The sequence below is a fragment of the Piliocolobus tephrosceles genome, chromosome 8, assembly GCF_002776525.5.
Source record: "Piliocolobus tephrosceles isolate RC106 chromosome 8, ASM277652v3, whole genome shotgun sequence".
Taxonomy (NCBI): Eukaryota; Metazoa; Chordata; class Mammalia; order Primates; family Cercopithecidae; genus Piliocolobus; species Piliocolobus tephrosceles.
This window is the reverse complement of record NC_045441.1, coordinates 3,494,566-3,510,832: the sequence shown is the minus strand read 5'-3', so window position 1 is coordinate 3,510,832 and position 16,267 is coordinate 3,494,566. Positions and strand designations below refer to the sequence as shown.

Sequence of the window (16,267 nt, the reverse complement as noted above, 5' to 3'; positions counted from 1 at the left end):
TCTTGACCCCAGGGGAGCATGTCTTTTTTTTTTTTTTTTTTTTTTTGGAAACGGAGTCTCACTCTGTCGCCCAGGCTGGAGTGCAGTGGCCAGATCTCAGCTCACTGCAAGCTCCGCCTCCCGGGTTCCTGCCATCCTCCTGCCTCAGCCTCCCGAGTAGCTGGGACTACAGGCGCCCGCCACCACGCCTGGCTAATTTTTTGTATTTTTAGTAGAGACGGGGTTTCACCGAGTTAGCCAGCATAGTCTTGATCTCCTAACCTCGTGATCCACCCGTCTCAGCCTCCCAAAGTGCTGGGATTACAGGTGTGAGCCACCGCACCTGGCCTGGAAGAGCCCATCTTATAGACAGAGAACTGGCCAGGAGAGGAGCCACCAGCAGGGCTGCGGTCCGGGTCACACCCAGGCGGGCAGCAGCCCTAGTCCAGGGACTCTAGCCCAGCCCTGGGGAGGGAGCTGGGGCCTGATGCTAGTAGTCCTTCAGTGGAGGTGGGGGCCAAGAGACAGATTCCAGGCCTCCTGCCCCATCGAGGGGCATGGATCCCATCCAATTCCCATCATCCTGGGAGTCTGGAGTGGCAGTCCGGGGTAGCAGGGGGTGCCAACCACCAGCTATTCGCCTACCACCTTCTACCCCAACACTACTTCTGAGAAGTGGGGGTGCCTGGGTTCACTGCAGAGCTGGTCTTGGGTACAGGGCATAGCCCAGCAACCCTTCTCTCCCCAGGAGGGAGGCGTCCTGGGCCTATCTAGGTTCGAGCTCTGTCCCACCTTTGTGTCCTCCCTGGGACTCAGTTTACCCATCTGTACAAAGTGGGATCACAACCCCTGGCTTGACGAAGCCCTGGAGAGCCGGTCCTGGTGGCTCTTGCTGAGTCCTGGACTGGGGGAGCCGCACCCACCCCGGTCCCATGGCTTAGAGGTCACACCCCCTCCGGATCCCGTGGCTTAGGGGTTGCACGGAGTCCCACAAGCCCCCTCTGCACCCGCAGGTGGAAAACCCAGGGAGCCAGGGGGAGGGCGGGCTGGGAGCTTACAGTCTTGGGGGGTGGGCCCTCTGCACCCCCATTCCTCCTCTGGGCTGGAGATAGTGGAGGCTTCCGGGCGGGGGTGGGCGAGGGCAGCGTGGCTGGCTGGACTGGAGCCTTCTTCTCAGACGGCTCCTCCTCAGAGTCCTCCGAGGCCCTCTTCACGCCTGCCATGCCCCCAACTGGCAGGAAACAAGCAGGGGTTGGGAGGGTCCCAGGCCTGGCTCTGAAAGGGTCTCGGTCCCTCCAGAGGTCCCAGTGCCCAGCACAGGCCTTGGTGCCCGGGGGAGACCTTGGGGCCCAGGGCTGGGGACAGGTAGCCCTGAGGGCACATTTTCTGGCACAGCCCTGAGTAGGCCCCCACTCCTTCCCTCCCCACTCAGAGCCCCAGCTGGGGTCAGGGAAAAGGGACTTTTCTGTTTCTCCAGCAGGCAAGGCAGGCCCTGTGCCCAGAATGGTTCCGGGGATTTCTAAACCCTAGAAGAGGAATGTGGGGGGTGGGGAGCTGAGCTCTGCACACACAGAGGCGGGGCCTGTCCCTCCCCTGCCCAGTTCTCTCTGGGGGCCCCACCCTGCCAGGCCAGCCTGGCTTCCATAGGGTCCAGACTCAGGACAGATGAAGGCAGGCCCAGGAGCTGCCCCTGCTCAGCCAAGCCACCCCCGTGGGCACAGAAGCTCGGGGGTCCAGATGGGCAAACAGGCCCAGCGAGGGGCAGGGCGGCAGGAGCTGCTGGTACACCTGCACCTCGGGGAAGCAGCGGGGGCAGCTCAGCCTGCTCTGGGCAGGTGCCTGCGTGCGTCAGGGCCTGGGGATCACATGCAGCAGGACGAGGGCCCCCGTCCTTTTTGGTGAACACACAGCCTGGGGCTTTGCATGGGGCCGGGGTTGGGATGGGGAGCGCCCGGCAAGGCCTCTCGCTGCTTCACAGCCAGTGCACAGCCCCGCTGCCCATGCCAGGAGCCATTCTTGGGGGGGCTGGGCATGGACCCCAAAAGGTCCACAGGCCTGGGAGCCGGGCCGGGGTGGAGGCCTGGTCCTGTCTGGATCGGCGGGCGCAGCAGGGACTTACTGGGGGAGCGGCCGTGGAAGTAATTGTAATACTGGGACACGTAGGTCAGGATACTCAGCCGGTCAGGCACCTTCAGGGCCACCATGTCCTCGGCGTCCAGCAAGGCCGGGATGCCCAGGTGCTCCTCAGCCACGCGGAAGGCCTGCGGGAAGTGGGAGGGGGTCAGCAGGGCAGCTGGGAGCCCCCTCCTCCTCTTCCTCCAGGCCCCAGCTCACCTCGACTCAAAGACACAGTCTTGGAGCCCAAAGAGGCGTGGGTTCGAGGCTGGAGCCGGGCTCCGCCCGTGTGGCCTCCCAGCCTCAGTTTACCCATCGGTGCGGTGGGGGTCACAGCGCCATCTGCACAGGACTGAGGTCGCCAGGCCTGTGGGCGCTCGAGGCCCTGCCCGGGTGAAACCTCGGGGGATCCTGCCCCTCACCAAGAGAATCCCGAGCCCCACCCAACCCAGACTTATCCGGTCTTGGTTGGAACAGCTCCCCTCAGGAGCAGGGCTGACACCCACAGACCGCCGAGCCCTCCCCAGGGCCAGAAGGACACAAAAGTGGCCATGCCCAGGGCTCCCAGGTAACAGGTGGGGGCTACTGGAGGTTGAGACAGGGACACGACCCCCCGCGCTGTCCGGCCCAGCAGCCGCTGGCCAGGACCATTCCTGCGAGCATGGGAAGTGTGGCCGGCACACCTGAGGAACCGGACTTGTTTATTTATTTATTTTTATTTATTATTTTTTTGGAGACAGAGTCTCACTCTGTCGTCTAGGCTGGAGCAGAACCTCACCTCACTGCAACCTCCACCTTTCGGGTTCAAGCGATTCTCCTGCCTCAGCCTCCTGAATAGCTGTGATTACAGGCGCTCACCACCACGCCCAGCTAACTTTTGTAATTTTAGTAGAGACGAGGTTTCACCGTGAATGTGTCATTTTAGTTCATTTTAATTAAGTTAAAGCTTAAATTCAAACTGTCCCTGTGCTGAGCAAGGCAGTGCTGGCCGGTCAGGTCTGACCATGTCTTCAGTGCTGACCACTGTCCCTGCTGAAGGCCAGCTCCGGGGGCAGGGACGTGGCCGGGGCCTGCCTGGCACAGCACAGGACATGCCTGCAGGGCGGATGGTGAGTCTGCTGGTGCCTCTGCCCATGAGGGAGCATGGAGCTTATTCTGCAGCAGGGAAACTGAGGCTGCACACAGGGAAGGGCCTGGAAGCTGAGGAGGGCAGGGCAGGACTGGAATCCCAGCAGGGCCGGGAGGCAGGTCCCATGCGGAGGGAGTGGCAACTGGCCCACTAGAATCCATCCACAGCCCCCCACAGCTATCTCCAGACCCTTGCTCTGCCTGGGCAGACTGGGCTGAGCCCTCTGCAGTGAAGTAGGGTCCCCAGGCACCTCCTGCCACCTTGCTCCCCAACTGAGGAAAAGTGGGGACCAGTATGCCCTGGGCGCCAAGATAAGAGGCTATTTCTAGAATGCTAGGGTCACCCAGCCCAGGACGCGCTGCAGGGCTGGTCAGAGAGCCCCCGCTTCCCAGGCAGGACTCCCCAGGCAGACGCAGGGCCTGGGGGGGTCCCTTGGTCCCTCGGACATGGGTGGGGCTGGGCGGGCCTGCTAAGCCCACTGTGAGGCCAGGGCGGGGAAGGAGGAAGGGGCCGGCGCGGGGGCCACTCACCAGTTTATTGTTTTCATAAATGTTTTCCTTCTTGAGAGCATTGAAGTTTCTGGAAAATAAAAGCACGGTGTCCAAAGCAGCTCAGAGTCCACGAAGGGAGGGGCTGGAGGGCCTCAGCGGCCATCTTGCCCAAATAGGAAAACTGAGGCCAGGAGCAGGGCTGTGAAGGAATGAGGTGGCACAGGAACACAGGTGGGCAGAGGCCAGGGCTCCCGGCTCTGCTCTGGCCACAGTGATGCTGCTGGGACCTGGTACAGCATCAGAGAGCCCCAGCTTTACCTCCTGGGCCCTGGACACGCCGCCCCTCACCAGGGCTCCTGCACAGTCAGAGGTGGCAGGAAGCAGGCCCGGGAGGCGAGGTCGCCAGCCCAGGGTAGTCCAGCACCTCCCATCACAATGCTCGGTGACCAGGTGGGTCGCAGAGGCCCGATGTCCCCGGAGGACCACAGGAAACGGACGAGAGAAGCTCCCGGGGCAGGGGACGGCGCCACAGGCAAAGAGGGCTGGCCACGCTGCCCCCGAGGGCAGGACAGGCCCCGATCCGCCTCGCCCCACCCGTCATCACTTCTGTTGTCGGAAGGCTCACTGCTGTTCACCCTTCGGTGCCCTTCTCAGCGCTTCACGAATACCAACCTAAGGCTCACACGCGACGTGTGGAGCAGACACCGGTTATGACTGCATCTCACAGAGACAGCAGCTCGGGGACCTGCCCCAGGTTACACAGCGGGGAGACAGCCGCCAAGGCCATGGAGGTTACATGGTTCTCTCTTTGGGTGGTGAAGTGGCTTTCCTAGGTGCTCAGCAAGGGCCCAGCCTCACCCCCAACTCACACACTAGACCACAGGGATGCAAGGGTCCCAGAAGTTCCCGAGGGTGAGGTCCCCGGCCAGCCCGGACAGCAAGGTTCTCCTGGGGACGCCAAGAGGACAGCCCCACGTGGCCTCCAGCTGGTCCTGGGACTCCTCATGGGCACCTTGGGAGGGTGCCCTGGGCAGAAAACATACCGAGATCCCACACAGGCGGCCCCAGCCCAGCCCCAGACCCTCCGACAAAAACCGCCAGGCTCCCAGCACGGTCTGCGGCTTCGGGAAGGGAGGGCTGGTTAAACCATGATCTGGAAGCCGGGTGCAGTGGCTCACGCCTGCAGTCCCAGCTACGCAGGAGGCCAACGCAGAAGGATTGCTTGAGCCCAGGAATTCGAGATCAGCCTGGATAACACAGTGAGACCCCGTCTTGGAAAAACAAAAATACAGTGATCGTGACCTGTCTGTCCACATTGCTGCCTGTGGGGTCCTGGACAGCAGCTGCTGCCACGTCAGCGTGAACTGGACTGTTCTAGAAACTTCCCGGCCCCACAGAGGGAGCTGGGGCTGCAAGCTGTGTCCTGCCTCACCCCGACCTGCATGTCTGACCCCAGCAAGCCTCAGTCTCAGGGCCTCAGTCTCCCTGTCTGAGAGGACAACTGCAGCTCCTGGTGGTGAATCTGATGGCCGTGGCTGCAGCAAACAGGAAGGCTGGGCAGGTCTCAAACGGAGAAGTGGGGACTGAGATCCCTGTGGCCACACGGCCTGGGCAGCCTAGTTCTGAGCCTAGCCTGCACAGCCCTTGACCAGCCCTGATCCCCATAAGAACGCTCCAAGGCCTGGACAGTGAGCCCCTTTTACCCATTTCACAGATGGGGAAACTGAGGCCAGGCAGCTGCCATGCGGTGGGGTGGGGGGAGTGGGATGGAGGCTGCAGGTTGCTCACCTCCCTCCTTAGAAAACCCCTGCCCCAGGCCGGGCGCGGTGGCTCAAGCCTGTAATCCCAGCACTTTGGGAGGCCGAGACGGGCGGATCATGAGGTCAGGAGATCGAGACCATCCTGGCGAACACGGTGAAACCCCGTCTCTACTAAAAAAACACAAAAAACTAGCCGGGCGAGGTGGCGGGCGCCTGTAGTCCCAGCTACTCGGGAGGCTGAGGCAGGAGAATGGCGTAAACCCGGGAGGCGGAGCTTGCAGTGAGCTGAGGTCCGGCCACTGCACTCCAGCCTGGGCGACAGAGCGAGGCTCCGTCTCAAAAAAAAAAAAAAAAAAAGAAAACCCCTGCCCTGTCCGCCTCCAGCCCTGCCGTCCATCAATCCTCTGCTGGGGTCCCTGGGAACCCTCCACCGTTTCCAGCTTGGACCACCTTCCAGGTAACAGGTTTCAGATGGCAGGACCACCCGTCTGCACAGGCAGAGCTTCTGCACACAGGACAAGAGGAGGCGCAGACTCCTCCCCGGCTGGACGGATGACGAGGAGCCCCCTCCCTAGGCTCCGTGGCAGGGAAAGGGGTTTCCGTCTCCTCGGGCCTGGGCCGATGCCTCTGTCTGCCTGGGCTTGTCCCCAGATAGGGTGTGACTCAAGGGCACGTGCGTGGCTGTCTATGCTCAGGGACTCTGCAGCCATGCTGGGCCTCAGCCTCAGCCCCCAGAGCTTAGGAGCTGGCTCTCCCTCCCTCTCTTCCCGTCCCCAGCCCTTTGAAAGCTCAAGCTCTTCTGCAGACCTTCCCCAGCATCACCGACCAAAGCGGCCGTGTCCCCGGAAAGAATGCCCCGATGACCAGAAGGGCCGTGTCATCGGCGGCCAGGAGGGCAGTGTCGCAAGTTCTGTTTTTTCTCTAAACAAACAGGAGGAGGAGGAGGCCGTCTGCCTCCCGCATTTGCTTCTGTCCACCCCAGGGGCCGGCAGCAGCTCTGTCCAGTGAGTTTCCCTGTAGGGCCTTCTCTCCCCCAGACCCACAGTCAAGCTCTCAGAGCTCCAGGCAGATCAGGGCACCCCAGGCCCTCTGGACACATCACAGCCAGTGCCCACACGGTGCACAGGTCTGGGCTGCTAGTTCAAGTACCGTGGCCTCAGGACAAGGTTCAAGCTGCATCCCGGTCGTTTGAGGCCTCTTCAACTGGGCTGCACCACCCTGGCCAGTTCCACAGCCACCACCTGTCCTGCCCCAAGCTCCTTCCCCAGGGCCAGCCCTCCAGTGTCCAGACCATGGCTCCACGCTCCTGGCACAGAATGGCTTTTCCCGCACTCTGCCCGACGCACCGGCCAGGCCCTCCCCAGAAGCACCTTGCCTCCCCGAGCTCATACCCCGGGACCCCCGAGCAGCTGAGCTCAGAGGCGCGATGCTGGCAGAAATCGCCAGCCAGAACTGCCTGGCAAGCCCACCGAGATATCGCCAGGTGCAGACCCCACTCGTGTCTCCAGGAGCCCGCCGGAGAAAATGACGCACTGGAGCCCTAACCTCCAACTCCCCCAGTGTGACCTCATTTGGAGACAGGGTCTTTCTGGAGGTGAGAGAATTCATTTTGTCTCCTTTGGAGATCAGAGAATTCAAACAGCGTTTTTAGCGGGGAGCCCTGGCCCCGTGACTAGTGTCCTCGTAAAAGGGAAAGGTGGATGCAGACACACGCTGACAGGGAAGAGGAGGTGAAGGCACAGGGCGAAGACAGCCACCCCACAGCCAGGGAGAGAGGCCTGGCACATCCTCCCTCCCGCCCCCAGGAGGGCCCAGCCCTGCCCACACCTCCATCTGGGACTCCTGCAGAACTGCGGGAGGACACTTTCTGTTGTTGAAGCTGCCCGTTTGGGGGACCTCGTGAGGGCAGTTCGAGCAGGCGGACACCCCCAGCCTTGCCGGACAAAAATGTATCAGCTTCCCCCCAACTCCGCAGGTGACCAGCTGCCCATAGTGAGACAGCCGGAACTGGGACATGGCCCCAGTCACCGCTGCAAACCTGCGGGTTGACGGCCCGAGACATGGCACCCTCCGGGGTTTAATCTCTTATTTGAAGCCTCAGAATTAAAATCAGGTATGCCATGGCCCAGCTCCAAGACACGCACCTTGGGGCCAGGCACACAGTCGGTGCCCCATAAATGCTTGTGATGCATTTGTTCTGTGCTGGGTGAGATTTCTGTGGCAGTAACTTATTCTTTCAACACTGGCTGAATAAATGAATTTGCCGAGTCTGTGTGTCGGTCACAAGATTCGCCCTGGGCAACTCTCCGCCGTGCGTGCCCCTGCCCGGCCACGCCTGCCCCTACCACCCCTCTAACTGACCCACGGCCATCAACTTCAGCCCGTGCAGTACAGCCGGGCTCTGCCCCGGCGCCTCTGGGGGCTCTTGGGAATGTATTACCCCCTCCAAATTCCTGGGTGGCCGACACCACACTGTTTATTTCCTGGAACAAGATTCGGCCATGCAGTGGGGAGGGTGGGTCGGGGGGGTGCAGGACTTGGAAGGGAAGGAGCCCCAGCCGAGGCACATCCAGCACCGAGAAGGGCGCAGAGGGAGTGGGGAGAGGCAGGCGGACGGACAGAGAGAGCTGGAGACAGAGACGAAGACCCCAGCGAGATGGTGGAGGGAGGCCCAAGAGAGACAGGGACCAGAAGGCACAGTCAGGACGGCAGAAAGGGGACTTGCAGAAGGAGAAAACCTCAGAGACAGTGAGGACATGGCCAGGCAGAGCTCAGGAGAGGAGGGAGTGAGCAGGGGACGGTGACGACTGGGGCGGGGGAGGCCACAGAGCCCCCATCCTGCACACCGGGCCTCTGGAAGGAAAGTGTGGGGCCCTGGGCGGTCCCCCTGCAGTAAGTGGACAGGCAGCCCCCTCCCGTGCCTGTCCTGGAGGGTTCCGGCCAGAGGCGGCCGCAGAGGTCTGGCTACAGGCCCTGGGGCAGGAACAGAAGGCCTCTGTCCACAAGCAGCTTCCTGCTGACCCAGCCCCGCGTGGGAGGGAAGGTCAGCCCACCCTCAGCTCCGGCCCAGGAAGCGAGGGCACTGCCTGGGAGCTTCTGAGTGGGGGCCTCTGCATGAGTCTCTCCCCTAGCCCCCAACAATAGTGGTGTCTCGGGGAGCCCCACCACCCTTGGGAGTCACTGCTGGAGGGCTCCATGCACCGCACAGTGGCCGCCCCAGCCACCCCTACTTCCTGGCCCAGCCCTGAGCTGGCCTCCAGAGCTGCAGGGACCAGGAGAAAGTTCAAGGGACCCTGCCCCAGAACTGAGGGTGCGGCAGAGACCCAACTTCACAACACCCTCCCCAGACCTGGCCACAAATCCAACAAATGCCCCCCAGCCACGACCCCCAAGAAGGAGGCCAGCAATGTTCTCCTACCCGCTGGACGGCTTCCTGCGCCACGCACAATGCCTGCCCTCTCTCCAGCCCCGCTCCCTCCCAGCCCAGACACACTGTACCGCCTGCCCCATCTGCTCGGGGGCTGCGCCTGGAGACCTGCCTGGGCCCAGGAGTGAAAGCAGCCAGCCCATGGCAGAGCCGCTCCAGCCCCTGGCAGAGCCGCTCCGGCCCCGACAGGCTGACTGGCTGAGGGAGGCGAGGCGGGAGGTGGGGCTGTTTGTTCTGGGTGGTTTCTGAGCTCACCTGGCTGCCCGGTTGCCCTGTGGCACCAGTATGGAAACAGCACCTGGGGGCAGATGCCCTGAGGCCTGGCTGCAGAGAATCCACAGCCGCGGGTGAGACGGGGCAGGTGGGCACAGGCAGGCTGACCAGGCAGGGGACCTGTCCACCCTGCTACCGCCTGGTGGGCGTGGCTGGGCGATCCTGTTTCCTGGCTGTAAAGCGGAGATTCAGACCCCACTCTGTGCCTGTGGGGCTCCCCAGTGTGGTCACACATGGCTCAAGGCTCCAGGACGTGGTACACAGGAACGCCCGGATCCCCGCCCCCTCCATCCGGGGCCGGTGAGGCAGAGGCAGAATCAGGAGCCCGGGTGCCCCACCTGGCTGGCCTGGCGCCCGAGCTGGTTCCTTCACAGCTGCTGTCCCCTGAGGGCCAAGCGGAAGCACACTCTGTGTGCAGCAGGAAGGACTAAGGCCAGACAAAGGGAAGGCCTTCCTGGTGGCAGAGCTAGAGACACAGAGACAGGACGTCCACCCTTCTGCTATCAAAGGGTCTTCACTGGAAGAGGAGGGGCATGAGGTGGCAAGGGCGGGGCCTCACACAGAGTCTGACTTTGGCGCTGCCTTGAGAGGACAGCTGGTCTGTGCCTGTCCTTCACATGTGTTTCCTCCCTTCCTGAAGACTACTGGGGACAGGAGGGACAGCCGAGCGCTGCATGAGGAGAACCCCACCCCAGCCAACACCTCACCCAGAGGCCTGGCAGGGAGCAGAGGCTGAGGGCATGGGATGGGGGTGATGAAGGTACAGCAGGCATATCCAAAGAGCCAGGGGCCAGGCGTGGGGGCTCACGCCTGTAATCCCAGCACTTCGGGAGACTGAGGCAGGAGGATCACTTGAGGCCAGGAGTTCAAGACCAGCCTGGGCAATATAGCCAGACCCCATCTCAATAAAAAAAGAAAGAAACAATATGCTGAGTGAAAGTAGCCAGACAATGGCCAGGCACGGTGGCTCACGCCTGTAATCCCAGCACTTTGGGAGGCCGAGACGGGCAGATCACGAGGTCAGGAGATCGAGACCATCCTGGCTAACATGGTGAAACCCCGTCTCTACTAAAAATACAAAAACTAGCAGGGCGAGGTAGCGGGCGCCTGTAGTCCCAGCTACTTGGGAGGCTGAGGCAGAAGAATGGCATAAACCCAAGAGGTGGAGCTTGCAGTGAGCTGAGATCTGGCCACTGCACTCTAGCCCGGGCGACAGAGCGAGATTCCGCCTCAAAAAAAAAAAAAAAAAAAAGAAAGTAGCCACACATAGGCCAGACACAGTGGCTCATGCCCACAATCCCAGCATTTTGGGAGGCTGAGGCGGGCAGATGGATCACTTGAGGTCAGGAATTCGACACCAGCCTGGCCAACATGGCAAAACCCTGTCTCTACAAAAAATACGAAAATCGGCCGGGTGTGGTGGTGTACCCCTGTACCCCAGCTACTTGGGAGGCTGAGGCAGGAGGATCGCTTGAACCTGGGAGGCGGAGGTTGCAATGAGCTGAGATCACACCACTGCACTCCAGCCTGGGCGACAGAGCGAGACTCCATCTCAAATAAACAAATAGACAAAATAAAATTAAATTAAAAATAAGAAAATTAGCCAGGCACGGTCCCAGCTACTCGGAGGCTGAGGTGGGAGGATGGCTTAAGTCCGGGTGTTCAAGGATGCAGTGAGCTAGGATGGTGCCACCGCACTCCAGCCTGGGCGACAGAGCGAGACTCCAACTCTGGAATAAAAGCAAAGGGCCAAGGCACCTGTACAAGTGTGTGTCCCCACACCCTGGTGGACACCCAACCCCCATGACACTCCTGGTTTTCCAGGGTCTGCAAAGGCCTCCACACCCCAACACCCATGGAAGCCTATACTAGCTTCCTCCCGCTGCTATAACGAATTTCCACAAACTCCAGGGCTTAAAACACCAGGAATTGCTGGGCGCAGTGGCTCACGCCTGTAATCCCAGCACTTTGGGAGGCCGAGGCGGGAGGATCACGAGATCAGGAGATCAAGACCATCCTGGCTAACACGGTGAAACCCCGTCTCTACTAAAAACTACAAAAAACTAGCCAGGCGTGGTGGCGGGCGCCTGTAGTCCCAGCTACTCCGGAGGCTGAGGCAGGAGAATGGCGTGAACCCAGGAGGCAGAGCTTGCAGTGAGCCAAGATTGCGCCACTGTACTCCAGCCTGGGTGAGAGTGAGACTCCGTCTCAAAAAAAACCAAAAAAACAAAAAAACACCGGGAATTTGTTCTGTCATGGCTCTGGAGGCCGGATGTCAAGGTGTGGGCTGGGCCTTGCTGCCTAAGGGGGCTCTTGGGGAGGGTCCTTCCTGTCTCTTCCAGCCCAGGACACCCTAGGCTTGTGGCTGCACCTCTCTGATCTCTGCCTCCAAGGGCACATGGCCTTCTCCTCTGTCCTGCACATGGGCACCTATTAAACTCCTATCATATCTACTGAGCCCCAACTGAAAGGCCCTTATCTGCAGAGCTCCAACCATGTGTTGGTATCTTCCGAGCCCAGCTCCAGGCACTGGGGATGCAGCAGCGAACAAAACAGAGACCCCAGCCTCTGCAGCTGACAGTCCAGTGGGGACAGACAGATAAGAACCAAGTCAGCCACAGCTTGGGCAACTCCACACCCGCTGGAGCTGGGGGCAGAGGGCCTCCTCTCTCTCCTGCCTCCTTCCTGTTCTGGCCTCTGCACTCTCCGGAGCCACCCTGAGCTTTTATTCATTTACCTGTTCCCTGTCTGTCTCTGTGACCAGAACATTGCTCCCTGCATCTGGAGGCTGAGGGGAACAGGCACAGGACTCAGGGCTGGGCACACAGCAGGCGCTCAATAACTGTCAGTGCACTGAGGAGATGTACAGCGCCCACGGTGCCAGTGCATGCACACATATGTGTACCTGTGCTCACCCCTGGGCACGGCATTCAGGCACACCTGAGCCGGCAGGGAGTGGAGAGAAGCTCCCCAGGACCAGAAGGCCCCAAATCTCCGGCGACACCAGTGATCCATGAAGCTGGTGGTCAGCAGCCAGCAGCAACACCTCTCCCCACCCTGAAGGCTTTACAGGCTGGCCCCAGCTTGGATGCCTGGGTTCAGCCACCAGCCAGCCTCACCCAGGACCCTGAACCCCCGGGGTGGGGTCTCGCCTGCCTTCCTCCCCATTCCAGGTCCTTCTCCCAGTCTCCGGGTCCCTGGCCCTCTCCTTCTAAGCTCAGCGTCAGGCTTTCCATGTGGAAGCACGTACCCTGCGCCCAGCATCTTCTGCCTGCAAGGGCAACAGAGGCACGTTCCTCGCAAGGGAGAGCAGCTGCTGCCCAAATGCCACATGGAGGCCTCCGACAGCTCCACAAATGCGTGTCACAACCTCAGGGCAGGGGTTGAGGCTGTTGCTTAAGACCCTAGCTTCCTGCAGAGTGGGACTGGCGGGACAGTGTCCAGGGCACAGATGAGGAACACCAGATCTGCACAACGGGCTAGGGCTGTGTGACCTAAGCAAGGATCCCTCCTCTTAGCTTCGGTTCTCTGGTCTGCACAGCTGGGGCCTGACAGAGGCCAACACCCCCAGGTGCTGCCTGTGGCTCTTCCCAACCCCGAGACCTTCCCACCAAAAACACACCCAGGAGAATGCTTTGCCCAGAAGGTGCCTGAGCTGCAGATGGCCTTTGAGGGCCTCTTTTCCTGAGCCTCTGTCCCCCTGCCCTGACGCACAGATCTCTGTCCCAGCAAGCCTGGTCCCAGTCATTCGGCCAAAGAGCGTTTGCTGAGTGAACAACCGACAGAATAGATCCAGGCTCGAGCCAAGATGCAGCAACGGGCAGGGCCAGCTGCCCAGCTACACACGCCAAAACCCTCCTGGGGGGAGACAGCCTAGTCCTCATCCCCTGCCACCTCCTGCTGCTCCCAGAGATGGGGGCTGTTCTCCATCTCGGGCCTTATCACCTGGGGCCTCAGAGGCCCGGCCAGCAGCAGCACCTGGGGTCTGGAGGCTTCCTGCCCTGCACTGGCCGCTCCCCCACAGTGGCCCTGGCTGCATCCCCCCAGGGGCCTGAACAGGATGGGGGAGGGGCAGTGCCTACACGAGGGGTATCCCAGGGACCCCATCTGGTGGCCAGGCCCCAGGGCAATGAGGGCCTCAGAGGGCCCAGCGAGGCAGCTCTGCTCGCCTTTCCCAGGGACACAGAGGGGGACTGGACTGAAGCCAGGGCCCAGGAGCCGCCCTGAGTCACGGCTGACTCAGCTGGCGGGCGGGGGATGCCGCGGCTCTGGCCCAGCTGCATTCGCTGTCCAGGCACACTGAGGCCACTGGGGACAGCCTCGGGGGGCTGCACGGTGGGCTGTGCCTGCACCTCCTGGCTCTGCCCAGTCCCACGCCTCGGCTCCCCATCCCCAGCCGCCCGGGCCTCAGTTTCCCCGCCCGTGTCGGCGCGCAGCTGAAGAGCAGAGGGGTCAAAGGGCGCCGGGCGGGACTCACATGAGGTCAGGCCGGTGGCGGTGCAGGATGGCGCAGAAGGCCAGGCCGTCGCGGAACGACGTGGTCATGTTGCAGATATTCACGTCGCGGTAGCCCTCGCACTGCTGCCGGCACCACTGCTGCAGCGCCCTGATGGCCGCCATGTGAGCGGCTCGCCCGCTGCTCGGCGGAACCGCCTTCCGACACCTTCCCGCGGCTGTGCCGCACCCGCCCGGCCGGTGAGACAGACGCTGGGACCGCTACCTCACCGCCAGACCCGCGGCGCCCAGACCGAGCTGAGCCGGACTGAGAGCGACAAGCGCCCGGTCCGGAGAGAAGCCGAGCCCGGCTCCGCCACCGCCGGCCCCGCCTCCTGATAGGCCCCGCCCCCAGTCGCCAAGTCCTGCCTCCGGATAGGCCCCGTCCTTACACCTCCCGGCCCGGGCATTGGCTCCCGCCCGGGCAGGCCCCCCCTCCCAGCAGGCCCCGCCCCCACCCGCCAGGTCCTGCCTCCCGACGCGCCCAGTCCCCGCGCCTTGGCCCCGACACAGGGTCCCGCTCCAGGCAGGCTCCGACTCCTGACAGGCCTCGCCCCCAGCCTCCAGGTTTTGCCTCCTGATAGGCCCCGTCCCCACGCCGCCCGACCCCGGCACAGGCTCCCGCCTTGGGCAGGTCCCGCCTCCTGATAAGTCCCGCCCCCACGCCGCCGGGTCCCGCCCCAGACAGGCCCCGCCCCCCGCCGCCTGACCCCCTACCCAAGCCCCGGCCGGCTGCTGCTGGCCCAGACCTCCAACCGGTGAAGGGGCGCGGGCTGCTGGGTGGTCCTGGCGTTCTGGACCCCTGCGGAGACCTGGGATTTTCTTTCTTTTCGCCGCCCCACCTCCCACCACCATGAAGAAGACGCAGGAAAGGCCGGTTGACAAATGTGGACACTGAGGCTGGAACAGCCCTGTCCTGTCTGGGGCCTCAGCCCTGGGCAGGCCGGCCTCCCGGGGAGCAGGAGGCGCCCTGTATTTCAGAGTTTCAAACGACGTCCGCATCTGGTTTCTCTTTCCAGGCCACTACATGCCAGCGGGGGTTCCAGGCAAGGCAGAGGTGAGGCCTGGGCATTGCCAGAGGAGAAACTGAGGTCAGGAAGGGGGCCATGGAGCCGGAGTGGCACAGCTGGCCTGTGCTTTCCTTCTGGGGGCCTGTGGGCAGGATCTATTCCTGGAGCAGGAGATTCCTCAGGCTGACCTGCAGGGTAGTTCCCAATTTTCCACTGAGATGTGACACAATAAGGAAAGTCCCTCTGGTGGAGCCCTAAATTATCCCGGGCTGGCCCCTGGCCCGGTTCTCCGTGGGGAACCTTGTCTGTGGCCAGGACTGGACGAGGGCGGAATCACTGACACCATGTGAGGGGGGCCCTACCCTGCTGGCTGTGGGGCCAGGGCTTGTCCAGACAGGGCCTGCAGGAAGGAAGGTGTTTTCCCGCAGTAGCCCCTGGCAAGGAGTCAGGGCAGCTTCTCCGTGCCCCTTGGGAGGAGCAGAAACTGAGGTCTTCCAACCCCATCCACGCCACTGGTGCTGTTCCAGCTCTTTCTGAGGCTGGGCCCTGGTGAGACACCGTAGTGTGCATGGCTGGCTGCCTGTCAGTGAGGTCTGTGTGTAGGTGGTGAGCTCCCCGTCACCAGGGGCATGCAAGCAGCTTCTAGGCAGAGAGCGCTTGTGGCCTGGGAGTGTGGCTGGCCCTAACCACTGCTCCGCCACAGTCCCTGACCTGCGGATATCGCGCCAGGACAGCTGGAGCCGGTCCTGGCACCGGGTGTTCTCAACTCCCAGGGCAGCGGTTAGGAGAACCGGAAAAGCTGGAAAAGAAGGGAAAGATCAAGAAGCAGAAGCAGCGGGGCAGTGGGAGGGGGGAGTTAGTGGGGGATGGGGGACACGGGTGGAGAGGCACTAGGGCCCAGGTCCCTTACAAGGAGTGGCATGGGAGGTGGCCTGAGTTTCACTTTCATCGTGAACTTTTACTGCTGCATGCTTAAAAAGCCATCTCACTGGTCACCCCGTGGCCCATCCTGCACGGCCCCCCTCTGGCACCAGTGAGCTGGGAGGCAGCATTTGTGGCAATTCCCCACCAGCACCTCACACAGCATGTCCCTCCAGGGTTCCCGAAGCCAGGAGCCAGGACACCCCCAAACAAATGGCCCTTTCTCCCCACTGCCCACGGCTGCCACCCTCCCATCCAGACCTGTCCCCCGCCTCTGCCCACAGGGCTGCCTCCTGCCCCTCTGGCCACCACAGTCCACCCTCCCCAGCAGCCCGAGGGATCTTTCTAGAAGGCCTGGCCAAGCCCTTCCCCTGCCAGGAGCCTCCCAGGCTGTCCTTCGAATAAAGTACAGATCGCTTATCAGACCTTCAGTAGGCTTATCACGCTGCATCTCCCCGGACGCATCCTGCCACGCTGACCCCAGAGCTTCGCACCCACACTGGCCCCCAGCACCCGCCCCTCCTCCTCGTCCTCCAAGACCCCCACCCTGAAGCCCCTCAGAGTCACCGAAGGCTCCCGGGGTCCCCATCTGTGCTCCCCAGGGCTGCCATGTGGACTCTGTGTGCACACGCCTCCCCCATCCAACACGAACCCTCTGCCCGGGGAAC

At 62.3% G+C, this 16,267-nt stretch overlaps 1 protein-coding gene across 1 annotated transcript in view; it reads right to left on the bottom strand.

Annotated features, from left to right (window-relative positions):
• MICALL2 (MICAL like 2) overlaps positions 1-13,964 on the bottom strand; it is a 26,048-nt gene extending 12,084 nt beyond the window's left edge. Inside the window, exons 1-4 of the mRNA XM_023188524.1 lie at positions 13,652-13,964; positions 3,754-3,802; positions 2,099-2,240; positions 1,038-1,210 (exon numbers count right to left, since the gene is read on the bottom strand). Of these exons, the coding sequence (XP_023044292.1) occupies positions 1,038-1,210; positions 2,099-2,240; positions 3,754-3,802; positions 13,652-13,794 (507 nt within the window). The 5' untranslated portion in view covers positions 13,795-13,964. The remainder of the gene's footprint in view (positions 1-1,037; positions 1,211-2,098; positions 2,241-3,753; positions 3,803-13,651) is intronic.
• Between the last annotated feature and the right edge of the window lie 2,303 nt (positions 13,965-16,267).